Source organism: Antechinus flavipes, chromosome 5 (genome assembly GCF_016432865.1).
Source record: "Antechinus flavipes isolate AdamAnt ecotype Samford, QLD, Australia chromosome 5, AdamAnt_v2, whole genome shotgun sequence".
Lineage (NCBI taxonomy): Eukaryota > Metazoa > Chordata > Mammalia > Dasyuromorphia > Dasyuridae > Antechinus > Antechinus flavipes.
Window position 1 is genome coordinate 247,027,732 of NC_067402.1, and position 24,076 is coordinate 247,051,807.

The window sequence follows — 24,076 nt, forward strand, 5'->3', positions numbered from 1 at the left end:
GTTATCCTGGCTTCTAAGCCAGCTCTCTACCCATCAGAATACTTTATTTCATCTTGTATTAAGTTCATTATTAATTTAAAACAATCCTGCATATTTCAGAAATTACATTTTCATTTATAATCCTCCTTTGTGTGCTTCTTTATATATTGAAAAATTCATGTTTCATGTATTTCAATTTCAGAATAAAAAGCAAATACAAAAAAACAATAACAGCTTTCTTACTGGGATCCCTCCTTGTAGCATCACAGTGATTTTGGGATTGTGAAAACTGTTCTAGCAGATGCATCCTCTTAGATGTTCTAGCACTCTGGAAAGACTTTGAGTTTGGATCTTTCCAGAGTGCTAGAACATCTAAGAGGATGCATCTGCTATGTGTCATCTGATGACCAGTCCAGTTTGGTTCTGGATTCACATTATAATATCTCTTCATTGGAATATTAGCTCAATTCAGTTTACAGTGTCTCATTTCCAGGAGAAGCATTAAGTCAGTAGAGGATGGTAAAAATTTTTCTGAAACTCAGTTATGATTTATACAAAGGAAAGGAAATCTCACATTGATTAAAACACAAGTTTTCATCTGAAAACACTTAAATCATTGAAGAGATGTGAAGTATTTCCTATCAGGCTTGATTTAGTTCTTGGTTCCCTCACTTACTTTCCGTGTGAGTAGGTTATATATTCTAAATTCAGTTCTGATTCTTATTAATTCATCTATGCACAGTGACTATTGTAAAAGTTGGGTGATTTAGAAAATAAGCACTAATTCACTAATGTTTATACTGATTGGAAGAAACTAACAATGAGAAAGCTTCTTTGGAAGGTCAGTAACATTGTCACTTTCATAGTGTTTGTCGACGAGGAATATTCAATTGTACTTACTACCCATGTCCTGCGGTGTGCACAGTTTATGGGGACCGTCACTACCATTCATTTGATGGACTGGAATTTGACTATGTCAGTGATTGCCAAGCTTTCCTAGTCAAGGTAGGTGAATAATTGTTCTTCTATATTTATATTTGTGCAAGATTCCTGTTCTAAGCAATGAGAACTCCTAGTCCATAGTAGGTTTAAATGTGAGTAAAGCCTAAAGAAAGAGGTAGCTGTCCTGAGTCAATTTCCCAAAGACATCTTTGTATCCTATTATGTTTAAAATATAAAAATAAGTAGGGTTTGAATAAGGGATGTATTCTTTCTTAGTCTGATATGGTTTAAAACATAAAATAAAATAAACTTAAAGAAAAAAGATTTTTAAAAGTTATTGTAGAATTCAATATAACATAAAAACTGAAGATTCATCTTTTTATTATTAGTAGTAGTACTAGTAATAATACTTATGTATAAGAAGATCCTTATAAAGTGGCCCTATTTTAAGGATATAAAACAGGGAACATAGTCTTTATGAGCTATGGAAATCATTTTTGGGGAAAGGACTAACGCTGTGATTTCATCAATGTGAGGAAGTCCAATTGGGAACTCCCTCTTCTGATGCAGACTGGCAAATGGTCTGTAATTTATTCTTCATGTTAAAATTTTTTTTGGAGATGTTTGAGTCTTTTAAGTAGCACAATATAGAGTCCTTGCTCTGAAGTCAAGAAGTCTTGAATTCAATCCCAGCCTCAGATACCTAAGTCACATAATCTCTGGCTCAATTTTCTCAACTGTAAAATGGGAATGATAACAGCATCTTCCTCCCAGGGTTGATGTGAGCATAAAAGGAGATAATATTTGTAGTTTTTGCACACCTTAAAGTATTATATAAATGCTAGTTACTATTATATTATAGAAATGCCATTTTAGGCAATTAGTAAACAGTGAAAGTTATTTGAATTGTAATACCATAAATTTGAAAAAATACTATATAATTTTTTTTTTTTTTTTTGCTGAGGCAATTGGGATTAAGTGACTTACCCAGAGTCATCCAGCTAGGAAATGTTAAGTGTCTGAGACCAGATTTGAACTTAGGTCTTCCTGACTTCAGGGCTGGTACTCTAGCCACTGTACCACCTAACTGCCCTATATAATTCTTGAAATACAAATCTTGTTGAATTATTAAAAGAAAATTTTTTGGCATCTTTGGCTTCAATAATTCAATTTATAAATGAGAATTTTATGCTTGAGAATGTGACATGAATCAGTACAATAAGCTCCTAACCTCCAGCAATGTAATCATGTAATTAACTTCCTAATAAATGGAAATTTTTTTGATTATGATCCTTTGTGTCATTAAAGGACTTTTTTGAACTATATTTTAAGTATATCATCATATAAGTATGCCAATTATTCCCATTTTTAAATGATTGCAATGAACTGAAAAGTGATCATTAAAGCTGACAACCTCTCACTCTTTAATAAAGCTCATGTGTTAAGACTTCTCTTCAACCAATCTGATTTACTTTTTTTTTTTTTTTTTGATGCTTCATTGTGAGTAATTTTTGAGTTTCTTGTAAAATGAGCTGCTGAGAATGGTGGAATTCTAAAGTTCAAGAAGTTATTTGGCAGTCACATAATGAAGGAAGATGGCAGGTTGCCTCTAGCTTTTCATCAGTGAATAACAAGACACAGGTGATGAAAATGTACTATGTGAGTATTTGTATAATCAGAACAAGTCTTGTTTTAGCAAAGAGAGGTTCAATATTAGAGTGTTGAATCTTTTTTTAAGATATGGACCTTAAATCAAGAACATGCATAAGAGCATAAGATAAAATCCTGAAATTTCATGGCTCCACTGAAACTCCTCCTTTAGAGATAACTAGAGACTTCCTTCTTGCTAAGTCAGGCTTGTCCTCTGTCTTAGTATTCTTTGACTTCCCTGTATAAGTCCCTTGTGTAAGTCTTTTACTTATATATAAGTCTTGTACTTTACTGACAATTCACACTGAGATTCTGTCTTCTCTTCCTTGATGATGTCTGGTGAAGTGATTGGCACTACAGCAAAAGGTGGGAGGACAGAAAGGTTGTTTAGGAACAAGCATTGTGACATTGTGACAAACATATGACAGATTAGAAGAATTGGCAAGAAATACTCAAAAGGTCTGTCCTTTGTGGGTGAAAATCTATGTGACTTTGTGATTTCCCCAGTATCTTTAGGCAAAACAAGTAGAGAAATTAGATGTTAATCTAAGGATGTGATTTTACTGGTTGGAATTGAAAAAAGGTCCAGAGGGCAGGATCTTAGTAGCTAGACTATAGTGTCAGGCTGGTTATGGAGAGGTAAATGATGTCACAGAGTAAGATATGTTTGTCTTTTTTAAAAAATTATTATATCTTTTTATTTACAAAATTTTTTCAACATTGACCTTTGCAAAAGCTTCTGTTCCAAATTTTCCCTTCCTTCTCTCACCTCTACCCCTAGATGGCAGGTAGTCCAATACATGTTAAATATGTTAAATCCAATATATGTATACATATTTATATAGTTATCTTGCTGCACAGGAAAAATATGATCTAGAAAGAAAAAAAACTGAGAAGGAAAACAGAAACGCAAGCAAACAATAACAGAAAGAGTGAAAATGCTATGTTGTGGTCCACACTCAATTCCCATAGTCCTCTCTCTGGGTATTGATGGCTCTTTTCATTGCTGGACAATTAGAACTGGGTTGAATCAACTTATTGTTGAAGAGAGCCACATCCATCAGAATTGATCATCATATAGTCTTCTTGTTGCCATATATCATGATCTTCTGGTTCTACTCATTTCACTTAGCATCAGGTCATGTAAGTCTCTCCAGGCTTCTCTGAAGTCATCCTTTTGGTCATTTCTTACAGAACAATAATATTCCATAACATTCATATATCATAATTTATTCAGCCATTCTCCAAGTGATGGGCATCCATCCAATACAGTTTCTAATTTCTAGCCACTACAAAAAGGGCTGCCAAGAACATTTTTGCACATGTGGGTCTCTTTCCTTTCTTTAAGATCTCTTTGGAATATAAGACCACTAGTAACCCTGCTGGGTCAAAGGGTATGCACAGTTTAATAACTTTTTGAGCACAGTTCCAAATTGCTCTCCAGAATGGTTGGTTCTACCAACAATATATCAGCATCCCCTTTTCCCCTATGTTTGTCTGTAAGACAAGCTTTAAGACAGTGTTTGATAAATGATCAGGTGCCTCAATAAGGGAGATGGATTTGAAAAATGATGTGGATTCTCTAGAATATAATTGTTCTCTGGGAGCAGGCTTCTTGGGGGGCTTTTGGAAGCAGACGTAGTTTCACTTCAGAGTAATAATCACCTCAAATGCAGCCAGATGTTAAAGTCCAGATCCTTTATTGTTTCCTTCAAAATAGTCCGGTTAGCTTTCTTAGAGGCCTATCTCTCTTCTTGGTTCCAAGAGCTCTTGCCACTAGTCCTTTGCCTCTGCCAGCTTCAGCCTTTAGCTCCCTCCAAATCCAAAGCCTCCAGCCAGCACAAAGATGAAATATGGAATGAATTGACTCCGCCTCCGAGAGAGTAGGCTTGTGGGCTTCTGTCTTGTGAATCTCCTAGACTGAATCCTGACTTGTAAATCTCCCTCAAAATCTCTATTGGACTTGTCCTTTAGTGGGCTCCTCCTTATATATTCTCTCTTAGAGGTGTGAACTCTAATGTGTGAACTCTCTTAAAGGTGTGAACTCTCTTAAAGGTGTGAACTCTAAAGATGTAAACTAAGTACATAAGCATTGTCTCTATCAACTCCAGTGACTTAGCACCTTGTTTCAAGTTCTGGTCCATAACAATGGATCATGGGCTTTAACATCACTATGAGATTTAAAAAACAGGTTTGGCTTAAGCAAGATAATGGGAGATATAGGAAGATAAGGGGTATGTAAAATTCTAATTTGGGGGTGTGCAATTGTGATAGATGTTTAGGTATAAGATGTGATGATGTCATAGTTGAAGTGTGGATTGAGAAGGAGATTATTATAGGAATTGAGGAAGCTGAGGAATTTTATGATCAGATTGCCAAAGGGATAGTTAAGATAAATACTGATATCTCAGAGGATAAAAGGAATACAAAGGAAGGCTTGGTACTGAAAAAATTGTAAAAGTTGGGAGAATAACCTAAATATTGGTGATGAAAGCAAGAAAGACGGCATTAGCTAGCATTACCTCAAAGAAGAAGGACATTGAAGAATGGTGGTAGAGGAATGGTTTGGAAGAGATGGTGGAGGAAAAAAGGACATATTCGCTGCTCTTCCTAACCTTGTTAGTCAGGAGGAGAAGGGATAATTGGAAATGAGATAATCCTTAAGGGAGAACCAGATTTCTTTTAAATTGAAGATATGGAGGTAATGAATATTTCTATACAACTTTAAAGTTCACAAAGTACTTTATATATGTGCTCTCATTTAGTCCCTCAAACAATCCTGGGAGGTAGATGCTACCATTTCTTCCATTTTTATAGCGGTTAAATGACTTTTCCTGTATTCTATAACTAGTAATTATATGAAGTAGGATTCAAACTCAGGGACTCTGTCCATTGTGTCTTTAACTGCCTCTTGAAGATGTCAGATGTTTTGTCAGCAATAGAATTGCCGATGTCAAAGTCCATAGAAGAACAGGTTGGGGTTTGGATGAATCAAGTCTTAGTTTCTATCCCTATGCTTCCTAGGACCATGTTTGGATATCTGATGGGTACTTAATAACTATTCATTGATTAACTCATTTCACACAATCATGTCATCAATGAACCAATCACCTAGAATATTCCAACTCCCTCTCAAATCACCAATCTTGATTAGATTTATTGTCCTCTATGGAGAAAGTTAAGGGGTGGGGGTGGGAGGAAGAAGTTGGGGATGGCTTGTGCCAGAGACTAATTGAAATTAATAAGTTTGGAGACAGAAAATGCTTGGAGAAGGAATGAAGGAAGAAGAAAGATTAGGTCGAAGCTAAGACACAAAAGTCGGTAAATACAAAACTGTATTAAGATGAAGTTAAAGCCTAGAGTTCAAAGGCAAACTAAGAAGGACATCTCTTCATAGGAAGAAATCAGCGAGCTAAATTTCAAAGAAGTATCAAAAGTGAGAAAGTCTGTGTAGAACAAGTTCCTGGAAGTAACATATGAGGCTTGTGAAGCATAAAGCAAATATGGCCAACGCTAGGGCAATGGGGGAGTGTTGTACTGAGTACTGTCCTACCAATTCCCTTCTGCACCATTCCTCCAAGTGAGCAGGCTAAAAATTGGATGAATTTACATGACTAGTGATGTCCAGGGTTATGCTACTGGTAGATGTACAGAGAGAGTCTAGGAAGGATTGCAATAGCTTTAAGTAGATGGAGGTGAGGCTCTTTATGGATATATTGATAAGTACAAAGAGCTTACTGTTTCCTGGACTAATGTACTAATCTTAGGAATAAGCATTTTAAAAGTTGATTAGCCAGGACAATTTTATCCTAAAACAAATCTTGGTTTAGGGGAGAATTGGATAGGGTCAGGAAGATCTGAATTTAAGTTCACCTTACCAATTGTAGTTTAAGGCAGTTTAAGCTAGGAAGACTCATCTTCTTGCATTCAAATTTGGCATCAGATACTTACTAGATATATGATCCTGGTCAAGCCACTCAATCCTTTCTCTCACTTTCCTCATTTGCAAAGTGGTCTTAGAGAAGGGAATGGCAAGCTATTTCAGTATCTTTGCGAAGAAAATCCCAAATAGGGTCATGAAGAGTTGGACACAACTGAAATGACTGGACAACAAAATCTTATTATTTATATAACCCTTAACAAGTCATTTAATCTCTATCTGCCTCACTTTCCTGAATTGTAAAATAGGATAACAATTGCATCTAACCCCCAGAGATATTGGCTGCAACGATCAAATGATAACAGTTTTTGTAAATCACTTAACGCAGTGCTTGGCACATAGGTATTTAATAAATGCTTGTTTTCTTCTTCCTGAAGGAATTGATATATTCTATTATGTTTATCTTATTGAGTCAATGAGTCTGGTAGCTGGCAATTTAGGACCACAAAACTATTAGAAGTCACTTTGGGCTTTTCTAAGTCTTTAATGAATTGAGTAGAGAAAGTCTTATAAGACTTGAAGACAAGATAACTAAGAATCAGAGGCTGTAATTTCTCCAAGGTCACATAGTTGCAAATGCCAGAGGTGAGATTCTAACTCAAGTCTTGAGTTAATCTTGTAGAGTAATTCTTTTAATATGTAGATTAACCTAGATAACTGCTGAATACTATTGCAACACTTGAGTTCTGAGTAAGGTTGCCAGTTTGATTGGTTCCTAATCTATTCCTTTGACTCCATAAAATACACACACACACACACACACACACACACACACACACACTCCACATTACATTCTTCAGTGTGTTTACAAATACAGCTCTTATTTTACTGTAAAAAATATTTCAAGGAGATATTTGCTTGAGTTTCCATCTTTGGCAGAATAGAAATTTGTTGATGCTGAATCCAATGCAACTGTTTTTTATTGGTGATCTGATTCAACAGTGCTGATTTGTTCTACTGGCAGAAATTGTTAGCCTCTCTTAAATTTCTTGCTTCCACTTGAATTTTCCAAAATCTCTTTTTCTGTTCTAATTCTTATTTCCTGCTTAGTTTTCAAACTTAATAAGTTGCACCCGCTTGGATGAAGCTTGGAGAAGGAAACATTCCTTCTTTCTTTCAGTGAGTTAGGAAATTTGCTTTCATAATTCAATCTAAATAATTAAGTTCTGTCATCATGTTCCTTTTAATGAGAAAAGAACATAAGGAATGATAAAGGAGATGCTAGAAATTTGTGCTCTATTTTCAGTTCAACAAACATTCATTGACTGCAGCTCAAGGAATGCCTTCTACTTGAAGTCATTCTTGAATCCCTGGATTGCTAGTATCTATTGTTCTAAACTATGTTGTATTTATTTGCTTCATATTTATTCTACCTATACTTCCATATATACTTGTCTCCTTCTTTAGAATACAAGCTAGTAGGGATTTTCCAAACACTGTTCTTATGTTCCCTATGCCTGGTACATAGTAAGTACCTAGTACATAGTAAGTAAATATTTTTTAATTGAAAGCTAAGATAGCTTAAGGAACTCTAACAACTTGTACTCTGCATAATTGATTCCATGATGCATCAAGGGCAAGTCATTTCATTTCTGAGGGCTACAGGTAAATTCCTAAAGACTCTTAAGTTGTAAATTAAGCAACCAATAAATGAATGAATGAATTAAAAAAAATTTTATTAAGGGCTTGTGCCAAGTTTTGTGCTAAGTACTCATGAAACAAATATAAAATCAAAGAAAATTCCTGTTCTCAAAGAGTAAGATAAGAAAGGAAAAAGATAATTAAGGGCATTATGCTCAAAGAGAAGGGCTTTGGGTCTAGAAAATTGCAAGGATGTTGAGTGGAGATTAGACCCACAAAACCCCCATCCAGTAATGATTGTACAGTGAAGAAATAGCAGATTTGAATGAGTGTGTCTGTGTGTGTGTCTTGTGTATGTGCTCGCAACAGAAACACAAAAATGAGTCAGTCCCTGGGACACTTACCTAGTATCCTATCTCTCCTTTCCTTCTCATTTCCTACTGGGAAAAGAAAGAAAAAAGGAAAGAAAGAAAAGAAGGAAGGAGAAAAGGAAGGAGGGAAGGAAGGAAGGAAGAAGGGAAAGAAGGAGTGAGGAAAGGAAAGAAGATGGAAGGAAGGGAGTGAGGGAAGAAAGAAGAAAAAGAGTGAAAGAAAGAAAGAAAAAAGTGGGAAGGAAGGAAGGAAAGAAGGAAGCAAGGAAGGAAAGACTTAAGGACTGGAGGACGTAAGGATGGAAGGAAGGAGGGGAGGGAGGGAAGGAGAGGAAAAAAGGAAGAAAAGAAAACAAGAAAAGAGAAGAAAAGGAAGAAAAGAAAAGAGTTTTATAAGAAATAAGCATAATCAGATAAAACCAATCCCCCAAAGTTCTTTTTCTGCATATTGAGCCCACCATTTCTTTTTTAGGAGATAGGTAGCATGCATCATCATTGGATCTGGAATCATGGTTGGGCAATGCATTGGTCTGTCTTTGAAAGTTTAATTTCTTTACAATGCTGTTGTTATTACATGAATTGTTCTCTTGCTTCTGTCTGTTCTACTCTGTACCAGTTCTTAGCTTTCTCCAAAACTGTTTTTAAAATAATTTAAATAATATTTTTATATTTATATACAATAATTTATCCAACCATTCTCTAGTAAATGGATTACCAATTTATTTCCATTTCTTTGGCTTTGTGAAAAGAGCTGCTATGGATATTTTGTATGTATGAAGATTTTTGTCCTTTTTCTTTAATCTCTTTAAGAGTATAGGCCTACTGATGCAGGTCAAATGGTAGAGAATTGTGGTGTGAGAATCCCCTCTGGTTGGCGCACAGGTCCAGGGTGAAAAAATTTGCGAACCCAAAAAGTCTGAATGGAAAAAAGGATTTTTATTGGTATTGAGAAGCCAGCTTTGCTAGGAAGACAGTCTTCTTAGTGGCAAGAGGTCCTGTTAAGGAAACAAAGGTTAACACTGTGAAGAGAATGTCTTCACAGCAGGCAAGAGTCCTGGCTGGCAGCTGTGCCAAGAAGAGAGATTGCTTGGCAAAACATAATCCTTCTGCAGAAATTTGTAGTTCAAAATTGTCTTTTTATAAGAAGTCTGAGGCTGGGGCTTCTATTGAATGAGATTCAAGGCCTCCAGCCCTAGATTTCCAGTTGAAAAGAGAGTACTTATCTTGGAGTTTCAAATCACTCAATAAGAATATTGGGCAGAGACCTCCAACTGAATGAGACCATTTAACTGGGACTGGGAGTGTTCATGGGCTAATCTTCAACTCAATAGAGGGTGCAGCTAGTCCCTGCCAAGATTTCCAACTGAATGAAACCACTTAACTGCCCTGTAGGGGGGGAGTCTCTATCAGAGAAGAGTTTCAGAGTTCACCCCCCAAAGTCAAAGGGAACACAATTTGTATCACTGCTAATGATATTACTAGATCAAAGAACATATATAGTTTAGTGACTCTTAAAACCAAGAATAATTCATAACTTTGATATATAATGTATCTGGTTTCCCACAGTTCTTTCAATATTTATCATTTTTTCTTTATTATTATTTTTGCCAATCTGATGGGTATAAGATGGAACATTATAGTTGCCTTAATTTGCATTCCTCTATTACTGATATGAATATTTTTTCAAATGGCTCCTAATTGCTTGTATTCCTTTTTTTGAAAACTGCCTGCTAATTTGATCATTTTATCTTTTTAATGAAATGACTGTTATTCTTATAAATTGGAATGAGCTCCATTTGGATAGACATCTTTACCAAAGAAATTTGCTTAAAGATTCTTTTCTTCAGTACTTTTTTATTCTAATTTTAAAAACATTGGCATTGTTTGTACAAAAATGTTTTTAATTTTATGTAATCAAAATTGTCTATTTTATCTTAAGCGATTTTTTCCATCCTTTGTTTGGTCATGAGATTATAGTTCTAAGTGATAGTTTCTTAGATTATTATTTTGCAAAAGTCTTACTTTTACTAAGAAGAGTAGGAAACAGTGTATGGCATTTCTTCTCAGTATAATTCAGTTAAACAACATATGGCAAATCAAAAATATTGTCTTTGGCTTTGCAGAATGATAATGATTTCATACCAGAGATAAATTCTTCTTAACGAATGCAACATGTTTTTCTGAGTTTTGAAATTTAATCAGGCTGCATAGTCAATTTATCACTGCTTGGATCTTTTCTGTTTTGATTTTTCTCCAATTGTACTTTGTTGTCTTGTCTCTCCAAGAGTTGAGTTTTTTCCCATGGCAAAGAGCCTTCACTTTTTTCTCACTACGCTGTGGGATGATCAGTATTTCTTTTGAAAAAAAAAAAAAAAGAATTGTTGCCAATTTTTTTCTATTTACTTAGTACTTTTCAGGGACTAGAATCCATTTTATGAACAGAAAAGAAGTTTTACTATTTTTCCTCTTGTCAACTATCTCCTTTACCTCCTTCACATTGCACATTCTAACTATTCTTCTTAGGATCAGTTAACACAATCTTAAATTCATGATGCTTACCTCTTCCTATTGAAGATTCTAGGTGACATTTCATGTAATTGTGACAGTTCTACACTCATAATCTCCCACTTTTGCAAAATAAGGAAGGAAAGTTTGTTTTCTCATCTCCTCCTTTATGGCTATGTATTATCATGTATTATCATCTATAATTATATAACACTCATGTTCTTTTTGTTCTGGTGATTCTTTCCATATGTATTGTAGTAGTCATTAAGTTTATTGCTTTGCTGGTTTTGCTTACTTTGTCTTTCATCAGTTCATACAAGATTTCCAGTGACTCTTTGAATTCTGTATCTTATATCCTTTTAAAAACAAATGGCATTATGGACATTATTTTTGATTGTAATTCTAGCTCCTTTGCCTTTGTTTGGAATATATATTCCAAGCCTTCATTCAGCTCCTTTAAAATGAAAGCTATTAAATCTTGTGTGATCCTGAGTGTGGCTCCATGATATTTAATTTTTTCCCCTTCTGGTTGTAATATTTTCTTCTTGATCCAGAAACTCTGGAATTTGGCTATAAATATTCCTGGTATTTTTCATTAGGGAATCTCTCAGGAAGTGCTTGGTATATTCTTTTAATTTTTATTTTGTCCCCTGGATCTATGGCATTAGGACAATTTTCCTTTATAATTTCTTGAAATAAAATATTTGAGATCTTTTTAGTTTGGAGCTTTCAAGAAGTCCAATAATTGTGAAATTATTTTTTTTTAAATCTGTTTTCAAGTTCAGATGTTTTTTCCAATAAGATATTTCACATTGTCATCATCATCATCTTCTTCTTTTTTTTTTTTTTTAATCTTTTGACTCTAACTTATTGTTGCTTAATGTCTCATGGAGTCATTAGCTTCAAGCTTTCCAATTCTAATTTTTAAGAAATTATTTTCTTCAGAGAACTTTTGTAACTCTTTTTTTTTTTTTTTAATTTGGCCAATTCTGCTTTTTAAGGAGTTTTTTTCTTCATTAATTTTTGTGCTTCTTTTATGATTAAGTCAATTCTGTTTTTTAAGATGATGTTTTCTTCATTTTTTGTGCTTCTTTTACCAAGCCATTAATTCTCTTTTCATAAGTTACTTGCATTACTCTATAATTTTTTTTTCAATTTTCCTCTTCCATTTTTGCTTACTTGTACAAATTATCTACTCTTCTAGGAGTTCCTGTTGGGCTTTGCTATTTTTCTTTGAGATTTTGCTTGTAACAATTTTTACATTGCTGTCTTCTGAGTTTATGTCTTGGATTTCCCTGCCACCTAGTAACTTTTTGTTCTTGTTGTCTGCTCATTTTCCTAGTCCACACCTTAACTTGGAACTTTCTACTCACTTGTAGATAGGGAAAGATTGTCCCAAGCTTTAGGTTTTTTCAAACTGCTCTTTTCAGAGCAAATTCTGAGGGTCTCCCCTGATCCCCTGCAACCACAAACATTAGTGCTCCTTTGACTCTGAAAATGTGATCAGGACTCTTTTTCCCTTACACTTATAAAAAATGATACCCTCTGTTCTGGAATTGAAACCCAGAACTGTATATGGTCTTTAGAGTTGCTGGTTAGCACCAGCTTCCCCCAGTGTCAGCAAAAGGACATTTGTAATCTCCATCTGGCCAATTTTCTGATTTCCTTATCATCTTTGGGCTGAGAGCTCCTGAAGCTTCTGCCCCTGGTTTTGCAGCTGTCTTCAAGGTCCACTGCCACATGTATTTGAGGCAGATCCTCTCACAGTGTCATAGACCTCTCCTTCTTATCATCTAAGTTGTCTTAGATTAGAAAAATAGTTCACTTCAAACTTTTGTTAACTCTACTACTCCAAAATTTGATTTGAAGTTGTTTGGAGGGAAATGTTGGGAGGGTTGCTACTTATGTTCCACCATTTTTGAAAAGTGTCTTAAGCTTTTATTTTGTGGATCTGATCTCCCTCTGCTACTGGAATTCATCTAAAAAATCATAGAAAAATAATCCTTTCAAAGACTACACATATGTAGCTCCTCTCACCAGTTGCTACAGTTATCAGTCACATCTAATTCCCAGATCTTCAGAAAAATCTCTGGCCACTGTCTCCCACAGTGGTTCTTACCAATCTTACCTCACTCAGAGGTCTTTAGAGATCTCTGGCCACCACCTCACCAAGTGGTGGTTCTGTGTTCAGCAGAGCACTCCAGGACAGCCACATGCAAGCTTAAGATCTTTATTCCACGGGTTCACATCCTGCCTTTGCTCTACTTCCTCCTCCCCACTCCTTATATCGAGTTTATGAGGTCACACGCACAGCCAATTAGAGAAGGAGATGCCTCCTGTTGATGACATAATCTCAGTGCCACCAGAGCTTTCGCTCTTAAAAAGGTCTCTGCTGGTCACAGAAAACCACATCAGGTGATCTCAGTCTTCAAGGCCTTTGTACTTCCTGATTGCACTGTGCATGGCTCCGCCTCTGACCCATACACACATATATACATATGCATATGTGTATTTATACATACATCTAAAGACCCACATATGTATCTATATTTATGTAGATATAGATCTATCTATCTATCCTCCTTCCTACTGCAATTTTTTGGCTTCTCAGGTCAATAAGTACATTGCTATATATTAGTCTTGGTGTTGAGTGCTGGGAATGCAAAGAAAGGCAAAAATATATCAAGAAGTTTGCATTCTAAGGGAGGGGAGACTAAATGTATATATGTATGTATATACACACGCATATATATGTATATGTGTGTGAATAAGTTTTCATTAAGCATTTACTATGAGACAGGCACTAGGGATCTTGCCGTTCAGGACCCCTCAAACAAGAGACATACAGAAGAAATTGAAAATAATCTCAAAGAGAAGTTACTAACAATAACATTAAGGAAGATTGAGAAAGGTTTCTTATAGAAAGTGGTATTTTAACTGAGATTTGAAGGAAGACAGGGAAGATGAGGTAGATGGGTATTCAGACTTGGAAAATAACCAGAAAAAATTCCTGATGGGAGTCAGAAGATAAGAATGCTTTATTTGAACAAAGGCAAGAAGGCTAAAATCATGGAATCATAGAGGATAATAAAGTATATGAAGAGTGGAAATGTAGGAAGAGACCAGGTTATTATGGGCTTTGAACACCAGAGGATTTTTTATTTGATCCTGGAAGCAACTGAGAGATACTGGAATTTATTGAATAATGAAGTCATCAGATTTGTGCTTTTGCAAGCTCACTTCGAGCAAGGAGAGACTTGAGACAGAAGGACCAAAAAGAAAATTAGATTAATAGTGCTGAAATGGGTAGATAAGAGGCCTGTACCAGAAAGTAGCAGTGTTAGTGGACATAAAGGGACTTTTATGTGGTTATTGTTCAGTTTCAGTTGTGTCCAACCCTTTGTGATCTCATTGGGATTTTCCTAGCAAAGATACTGGAATGGCCTGCTGTGTCCTGTCCCTTAACTATTTCTTTATCTTCCCAGACCCTCTTTTTTCTTTCTTCAAAACTTGTGTCACACAGTCACACAGGAAGTGAAATGTCTGAGGCTGGATTTGAACTCAGGTTCTCCTGACTTCAGGTCTGGTGCTTTATCCACTGTGCCACCTAGCTGCCCCTGTCTTAATATTTTTTTAAAGTGTCTCTCTAAATATACAGTTCTTAGAAATCTCATCCCTTCACATGGATTTAAGTATGCATATATAGGTATAGTTCCACATTTCCAGACACCTCTTGGATTTTTTTTTTTTCCTGCATCTTAAGCTCAGAAGTGTTATAGAGACTGTGACTGTGACTTATACAAAAGATAACTTTTGTACAAGGAAATGCCCTCAATCAATTTGGATTGGCACCTTTCCTAAAAATTATAGTCATAGTTTCCCAGAATAATGAGAAATTGAGTGATTTGCCCAAGGTCATAAAGCTAGTATTTGTCAACTGTGGGATTTGAAGATCTTCTTGCCATCAGACCAACCATTTTTCTATTAAGCCATTCTCCATATCTCTTTCTATAGCAAATAAGGAAAATTTTCTATGGGAAACAATTTGTCCCACGTTCGTGTGTGTGTGTGTGTGTGTGTGTGTGTGTGTTACAGAAAATCATTGTCACAACTATTTTCATTTCTAGGAAAAAAAGAATTGTGATTAACAATGATTGTTCATAGGTTCTTACTATTTTTTTTTAACTTTGCAGATATATGTTGCTTAACAATGTCTTAATCATCACCTGCAAAGCCTGAGATTAACTTGAAATACATTAGAAGTGGAACTGAAGGGAAGTTATACTTAAGGAATATAATTCCATTTTGTTATCTGCCTAATGTGCTATCATAAAAAAAGATTGTACCACACTTAATAATAATAATTATAATAGATAATAGTTATCTAGTATATATGCTATTTATAATACTAATTTATATATATATATATAAATAATTTGCATAATACTTTAGATACATTATCTAATTTGAACCTCCCAACAACGCTATGAGGTGGATGCTATTATCCTTACTTTATTGATGTGAAAATTGAGGCCCAGAATGGCTAAGTCAGTGCTTCAGGTTTTCACACAGCTAGTAAATGTTTAAGAAAGGATGTAAGCTTGTCTTTCTGTCTCTAGCAGCCTCTAAACAATATAGCCCTCCATAACTATGCTTTAATATAAATATTTATATGCACAAAATCCAGACTTTTCAGAGAGAGGGAGTAGATAGAGCATTGGGCAAAGAAACAGGAAGACTCATCTTTTTGAGTTCAAATCCTTCCTCAGATATACTTCCTAGCTGGCAAATTACTAAACTCTGTTTAATCTCAGTTTCCTCACCTATAAAATGAACTGGAGAAGGAATTGGAAAACCATTTTATTATCTTTGCTAAGAACCATTTTATTATCTTTGCTAAGAAAATCTCAAATGTGGTCATAAAGAATTGGACATGACTCAATAACAAAGGAGAAAGTCTTTTCGCCCAACTTTTCATCTCTCTTCCTCTAAATAACTTTCTAAGAATAGCAAAATTAAACCTAATATGTTTTTACTTTAAATTTAAAGGCCTGATTTTTTTTTGATATTTTTCTTGAAAATAATTATTGAAGTGCACCACTAGACAAATATAAAATATAAAAGCATGATGGTTTCAAGTGACTCATTGGATAATCACCTTAAAGATCCTTTTTGTTCTCTTTTTTCACTATCAGGTTAATGCTCGATAAAGGAATTGCTTCATAAAAAACAAAAGTCTGAAGAAATCATTTGGCAATCAAAGGCAGTTGAAGAAATGTACATAGTGTAACAGTGATTAGTAAATAGAAGAGAATGATTTTGATCAGCAGTCATTAATAAATAACATTTATATCAAATGGTTTAAATTTTGCAAAGAATTTGAAATTCATTATCTGATTTGATCTGAATAATAGCCTTGTGAATTAGTTGCATTATCAACCCTGTTGTACAAAAAACGAAATTGAGACTAAGAGAGAGATTAACTGACTTGCCAGAGTCGCATAGTTTGTGTTAAAGATAGGATTTGAATTCAGATCTTCTTAGTTGTTTCTTAGCTGCCTCACTGAGTCCATTATTAGTGCCCATTATTAGTGATAAGGAAAGTATAAATGGAGATAATATATTTACTAAGCAGTGATATAACTATGATGCTCAGTCCTAGGTGCAGATATGTTTATTCCTTAGTGTTGTGGGGATTAAAACTCATCCAACCTTCAATAAGAGACTGAGACAGAACTCTGAGTCTCTGCTTGTCTAGAATTGATTTACTAATTTGTAGATGTGATCTGCTAGTTGCAATCACAAATTCTTCTTATTCACCTTGAGATATACAAATGTATTTATTTTCTTCTCTGTTCATTTATCTATAGTGCTTTCTATATTCCTTCTTTAGCCCTCACTTTTGATTCTTGTGTAGTCAACCTTAAAAGAGTTTGGTGAAATAGTTATTTGTATAAAGTCTAACTCATCTCTATAAATTTTCTAATTTTTAAAAAAGATTTATTGTATCTTTTCTTTGTTTCTTTTTTTTTTTTTAGGGATTCATTCTCTGTGTACATCATATTTTCATCCTTCCTTTTATAAATTATAAATCAATATTTCCATATTCTAAATATTCACTAAGCTTGTGATTTCACAAAGTAAAATCATGTTTATTAATACAATGTTATCCTTAATCTCTCAAGTATACATGATTCAAATGTTCTTATTGCTACAAATTGCAGACAGTTATGTCAGGAGATTAAGTTTCTCTAAGAGAAGCATTTTGTTACAATCATAATTTTTTTTTTAACTTTCAGTTTACAAGCATTCATTTTGTCTCCCTCCCCTCACCTCTATTAAAAAAAATAGATAAATAAAATCATTGTAAGAATATGTAAAGTAAAACAAAATAAATTTCTATATTGACCATGTTAAAATGTTTTATTCTTGAATCTACAGACTTTCTATAAGGAGATGAGTAATCACAGTAGTATGTTGGTAAATATTTAAAAACTGCATTTCTAGAAAACAAATTTATACTTTTGAGTTTAATTTGCTTTACTAACATTTTCTCCATCACTTCTTTAAGTCTACACCCAATCAACAAAATAATAAGCCAAACCCCGATTTTATTCTTTGCCAGATTTCTGGAGTATAAATGTTCACAATGAAAATTTAGTGAGATCTTGACTCTAGCCTATGATGTTAGCATCATGGTTGGTGATAATATTGATCATAATTCTTAAGTAAATCTTTAGTTATAGAGAAGACTAAACAAAACAAAGTAACTTGTTATTTGAAATCCATGTTCACATTTCTGCAGAAAAAAATAAGATTGGTGCTTAGAAGGGCTCTTTTGATGAATTGTAAACATGTATAAAAGGTAGGTAGAAGTTCAGTGGATCAAGTACTGGGCCTGAAGCTGGGTTCAAATTTGCTTCAAATACTTATTAGCTATGTGACCTTGGACAAGTCACCTATCTCTGTTTGCTTAATCTTATGGAAAAAGAAATAGCAATAATTACAGGTTCTTTGTCAAAAAAATCCTATCTGGGTCACAAAGAGTTGAACATGACTGAGTAACAACAACAAACATGCATGAAGATTATTGTACCTTAGGGGGTTATTTGTATTTTTGCCATTATTTTGTGTGTGTATTTTTAAAGTTTTCATTGTATGAATTAAAAATGTTATTTTTTTCAGCACTTTTTTTGGAAAAACCAAAATCATGGTGGTCTTCATTAGGAATGTGATTGGGATTTTATTCCAAATGAAGTCATGGTTACTAACACAATGTTCTCCTTAATCTTTCAGAGTGCAGATGATGCGGCTATATCTGTTCTTGCTCAGAACAAAAAGTGCTTTGATAATGATATTGTTTGTTCAAAAAGTTTGCTGATTTCTGTTGGGGACACTGAGATTTATTTGAATGACTCCCCTTACAAACAGGTTAGTGAATTCAAGCATTATTTGGTTTTTCTCTTTAACTTGTCTTAAGCAGTAAGCAGAGTAAACTTGGAAGAGAATAGATGTGGCTTTCTTCAGGCTTTTTATGTGCCATAGATGCAATTTCTAGCCTCTGAGAGGCCAGGAATTTTCTTTTTAAAATAAGTTTTATTGGTAACTTTTGTTTTTATACTTCAGTTCTTCACTGAACATTTTCTTATAACAAAATAAAACAGTTAAACAAAATCAAATGATATATGTCATTTGTATATCCACACCTGGAATGTCCCACTTCTCTACTAATGTCACTTGAAAAGGTTTCATCATTTGTTGTGCAGGATCTAGATAGGTCACTGAAATTATTCACAGTTCAACTATCTTTTAGTGTTGTTTTTGCTTATATAATGGGAATCATTGTATAGACTATAATTCTGGTCCTGCTTACTTTACCTAAACAGAAAAGTTTAAGTATTTCTATACATTTTTTTTCGTATTTCACAAACTTAGTCTTTAATATCATTATAATATCCAATTACATCCATATACAATTTGTCCAAATGTTTCTCAGTTGGATGAATCATAAAGCATTTATTAAATGCTTAATATGCAATAGGCATGTGTTAAATTCTGGGGGTTAAAATTAATATGTCTCACCCTTTAGGAGAAGGAGAAAACAGATCACACAGAATTGTGGTTACTGAGGAAAAGGTCATGGAAAGAATTGGGAAAGGGGATGGCAGGAATGAGAAGACAAATAGTATTGGTAAAATGGGACTCACTCTTCAGTTTACTTGTGAATTCTGAATTACCTTAAGAAATAATTTTCTCTCAATGTTCCCACATTTTCAAAATGGGGAGAATTCCAAAATTTAAAACATAATGTTATTTATTTGTTTTAAATAATTGCCATTCCTATATATTTGTTGTTTCTATTATCAAATAGCTTGGAAAGGTAAGCTCAAGGCTGATTATGAAGGGCTTTAAATGTCTAATGGTATGGCGATGGGAGTTATTAGCATTGGTATGGGTTATATTGTCAATTCTAAGGATGTTGTCCAGGATGTCTTATTCATCCATCCAGAAACAATAAAAATAACGGAATTTTTGAAAAAATTAATTTATTTTTGTAAGAATAGCAATTTCTCAATTTATATTGAGAAACAATGCTATAGGTGATGGGATTGGTTGTTTTAGGTGATGAGTATATTTTGGATTGTGCTAGATGATTTCCAAAGTCTGTCCCAACTCTAAAATACCATGTTTATTTTTTTAGTTGTGTTACACAGAAAGGAAGATAGTGTAGCTGAATTGTGGGGATGGGGAGGCAGAAGCTGCAGTCAGTAACTCTGAGAAGTATACCAATCTCTCATCTTTTTTTGGAGATGCTCTTAAGAAGTCATAAAAGCAGAGAGCAGTGGGTCTTGAGTAGTGGGTCTTTCAGTGCCAGGGTTGAGCCTTTAATTACTCCCTTTCTAAGCCTCCTCCAAATCCCTAATATTTATATAGCACTTGCTACATGTGTGCTAAGTACTTTAAAATTAATATCTCATTTGAAATTCACAACAATCCTGGAAGATAGAGGCTATGATTTTCCACAGATGAGGAAACTGAGGTAAACAGGTTAAGTGATTGGCCTAGAGTCACAGACCTAGTAAATGTCTGAGGTCTTTCTGACTCCAGACTTAGCTCTGTACTATCTAGCTGCCCATTAATGAATAAATAAATAATAACTAACCATTAGTGGACCAATAAACCATTAATAAGTACAAAGAAGAGATGAAGGAACAAGGAAGGACCATTGGTTCAGTAAGGCAACACAATGCCATGACCTGGGACCTATGATAACCATCTATTCTCCATGAGAAGAGTAATCAGCAGGGTGTGATATATGTTAGTTAGAGTATATTTTGTGTATCCACAAATACTATTTGTGACTTTATTGAAGTTCCTAACAGAGTGGCAATGAAGTTGGTAATTCTGATAAAGATAGGTACATTAGATAGACAGGTAGGTATGTAGGGGGGAAAACCATTTATTTAATACTTTGTGATAGTCCCTATACTAAGCATTGGCGATACAAATGAAAACATTCTAGATAGTCTGCAAGTGTTGTTTCTAACAAATGAAGACAACATGTAAAGAGAACCTGGAAAGTAGTTTAGGGGAGAAGAAGTAGGAAAAGATAACATTCCTAGTAGCATGATAAGAGACGTCTCAGCTGAAAAATCCAGAAGTGGAATCCAGTTTTTTTCAGGAAGAGGGAGTAGAGATGATTATCTAAGTGGAAAATGCCTGGAGATGTTCAGTGATAACCTAATGCCTCAAACTTGGATGCATTTGTGATCTGGCATTTTAAGACCTATAACCTTACTATCAGTGTACATTTGTAATAGAAGTCAGATCACCTGTCAGGTTGTAAAGTCACTTAGACCATAGCTTCTTAAATCTTTTCCACTTACAACTCCTTTTTGCTTGAGAAATTTTTATGTGACCCCAGGTATATAGGCATATAACAAAGATATACAAATCAAACATTTATTATGATAAATAATAATTCTGAGACTTCCACATTCAATTAAGACCCAATATGGAATCATGAACCACAGTTTAAGGAGCTGGAACTTAGAGGACTCTTTATAAACTGTCCCCTTTCTACATTTGCAGTCTTTTTTATACCTTATTCCCCTTCATGTTTTGTGATCTAATGACATTGGCCTCCTTGCTACTCCTTGAATCTGATTTTGCACTGAACATTTTTGTTGGTTATCTCCCCAGGCTTGGATTCTCTCTCCTTGATTTCATTCAAGTCTTAGTTAATGTTCTACCTTTGGCAAAAAGTCTTTCCAGTCCTCTTAAATTTTAGTGCTTTCCCTCAAAGATGACCTCTAGTTTATCCTGTTTGTTTGTTTTTTTTGGTTCATAATTGTTTTCATGTTATCTCCCCCATTACACTTTAAGATCCTTGAAAGCAGGGAATTTTTTTTTTTTTTTGCTTTTCTGACACATAATAGGTTTTTAAAAAATTCTAGTTAATTAACAACCAGATTGTTAATTAGTAGATATAACAGAGTATCATCTGTTCATTCACCTAATGGCAGGCACAAAAGAACTAAAAGATGGATGCCATTGTTGGTTATCACTTAACATATGGCTACCTTACCTCTCTTAATTTCTTCAATGGTCTTAGTTTATGCTGAGTCTGAATTGTACTTGCAGTGTGATTGTACAGCTAGATCACATTATTCAAAGGACACTGCCAGCTTCATGTGCCTTGCCCAGGTCCAATTGTGCATCAGTTACCTGTTCTGGAGTAAAGTTTTCTTGTCTATTTCTTTTAAAAAAAGTCTTGTTGTGGGTTGGCAACTTTTCACATATCCTTGCCGCTGAGCTGTGTTGGGAAACCAATCTATATCAGCGAGGTAGAGAGGGTAAGGATCTAATGTTAGTGATCTTATCTTCCATCTCCAGCTTTTCCAGGATTCTGGAAAAGATAATTATACTGAGAACAAGATAGTTTTGCAGGTAAATCACTCATTTGGAACCCTTGTTCCCTGAAGCTACAGTCTCTGGAATTCTTTCTTCAGCTGGTTCTATGTAAAAGTACATGGGCTTCCTCAAGGTCAGAATCTCTGTCATCTGAAAGAGAGGTTTCGTTTTTGTGTTCCTGGTAGAATGGGAATCCTGGTAGTAGAATTGTGCTTACTTGTGAACAGCATCAAGAAATTTGGGGATGAACCTGAGCTGCTTACATTGGACAGGGTCACACTGATAATTAGAACTAATTAGATTCTTGTCTCTGATTTTGGAACTAGGGCTCTCCTTATCTCTTTTACCAGAAAGGACATAGGAGGAGAATCTCCTATTAACAGGGTGACATTCAATGATGAGAATCTCTTGTCTGAAGCAATGTAATGTAATTATTCACTTTTATTTGGCAACAGTCAAGAGTAGAAAAGGGGAACTGACAGACCATGACACCATGATACAGTGATCAAAAGACATGAAACTATATTATATCAATAGTCATTGAAAGAAATAAAGATGTTAGATTGGAGAAAAAAAATACACTTCAAACATTTTAAAAGCCACTATCTAGAAGAGCTAAATCTTATTTTGAGTGCCTAGGATCAATGAATGGACAGTGGGAGATCAAACAGTCAAACAGTCAAGTGCCATTCCAGCATTTTTAAGTGCCTATTGTATTCCAGGCACTCTGATAAATTGTGGAGACACAAAGAAATGTCAAAGATAGTCCCTGTTCTCCCGAAGCTTAAAGTGGATTTAAAGTAGCCCTTTTAAAACTTGGATGTATCTGTGAGCTCAACTGTTCTCTACAATGATGCAGATTACATCTCATCTATGCCTTTTCACCCTGTGCTGCTTTTAGCCATATTCTCCTTTCATATCCCTTCCAAAGAGAGGGAGTCCACTCAACAAGCTGGGTTCTTTTTCTAGGTCTCCACAGATTATTTCAGTATCAGTGATGCATAAAAGCTTCCTGTTGGTTATCCCTCTTTTTCAATACTTGATCAATTCACTTCTGTTTGTACATTTCTCTTCCTTTTAAGCCACTTTCCCACATGTTCTATTCAAATATTCATAGCCCATTCTTGTCCATTTAATACAAAAATATCCCCAGAAAATGAGTTAACTTTAAAATTGAATGGTTGTCCTTTGAGGGACTGAGTCAATAGGGGTCTTTAAAATGAAGCTGCATGAGGATTTGTCAATGATAATTTTGAAATTGTTTTTGTATTAAATATGTGATTAAACTAGCTTTCCCCAAAGTCTCTTCTATCATTCTCTAAATGTGTTTTCCTTACTCTTGCCTCCTTTTCTTGATTTATGCATAATTTCTCTATTTGAAAAGCACCTTTTTAGTTATTTAAATATAAAATAGCTTTCAATTTGATGCAATCTTCTCTAAAATTAGAAGATTGATAGATCAATCCAATATGTATTCATTTTGAAGCAGATTGTGGTCCTTTTAAGAAACTATATTTCCTATCGATATGTGATTCCTTTCAAATTCTCAGCCCCTCCTGGCTGAGGCATATCCTCCTCAGACAAGTTGTCTTTCCAGGATGCCAGAGCCTTTGATTCAATTACAAATCCTGGTCAAAAAACATCCCTTTGAATTCCAATAGGAGACCGGGGCTTGTCCCAGCCCCCACTGGGTCTGAGCCAATTTGGGCTATTCCAACCCCAACTGAGTCTGACCTGCTCGCTGTTCCAGCCCCCACCAAGACACTATATATAAAAGAGCCAAACGAAAACCCTCTTTTTGCAGAGGTTCCAAACATGCCAGCTATGCCATGCTTGGGATGCCAAGGAGCCTCTGTCCACTGGAATATTCTTTTTCAGTGTTACCCTCTCTTTACCCTCACCTATTTCCCTAACCAGACTTTATGCCTCTCTGTCAGGATTTCTAATCTTACTTGCAATCCCCATAATAAACCTTTTTTATCCATCTAGGTTTTCAGGTCTGTAAATTCCATTACAGAGAATCTTTGCGCCGCCAGAAGGCGCAAACCCTTGTGCCGAATTCCAAGGGGTTGCAGGGGAGCCAAACCTCTCGATTTGGTTCCCTGAATCTTGAACCTGCCATTAGACCTTATTATTTAACTCCTTGACCATCAGAAACCCTAATCTCATTTTGGTTTCCTAAATCTAAACCTTA

The 24,076-nt window shown here is 34.8% G+C and overlaps 1 protein-coding gene across 1 annotated transcript in view; it reads left to right on the top strand.

Moving 5' to 3' along the window:
* OTOGL (otogelin like) overlaps positions 1-24,076 on the top strand; it is a 203,801-nt gene that overhangs the window by 79,826 nt on the left and 99,899 nt on the right. The window contains exons 22-23 of the mRNA XM_051962480.1: positions 846-984; positions 18,265-18,399. Of these exons, the coding sequence (XP_051818440.1) occupies positions 846-984; positions 18,265-18,399 (274 nt within the window). The remainder of the gene's footprint in view (positions 1-845; positions 985-18,264; positions 18,400-24,076) is intronic.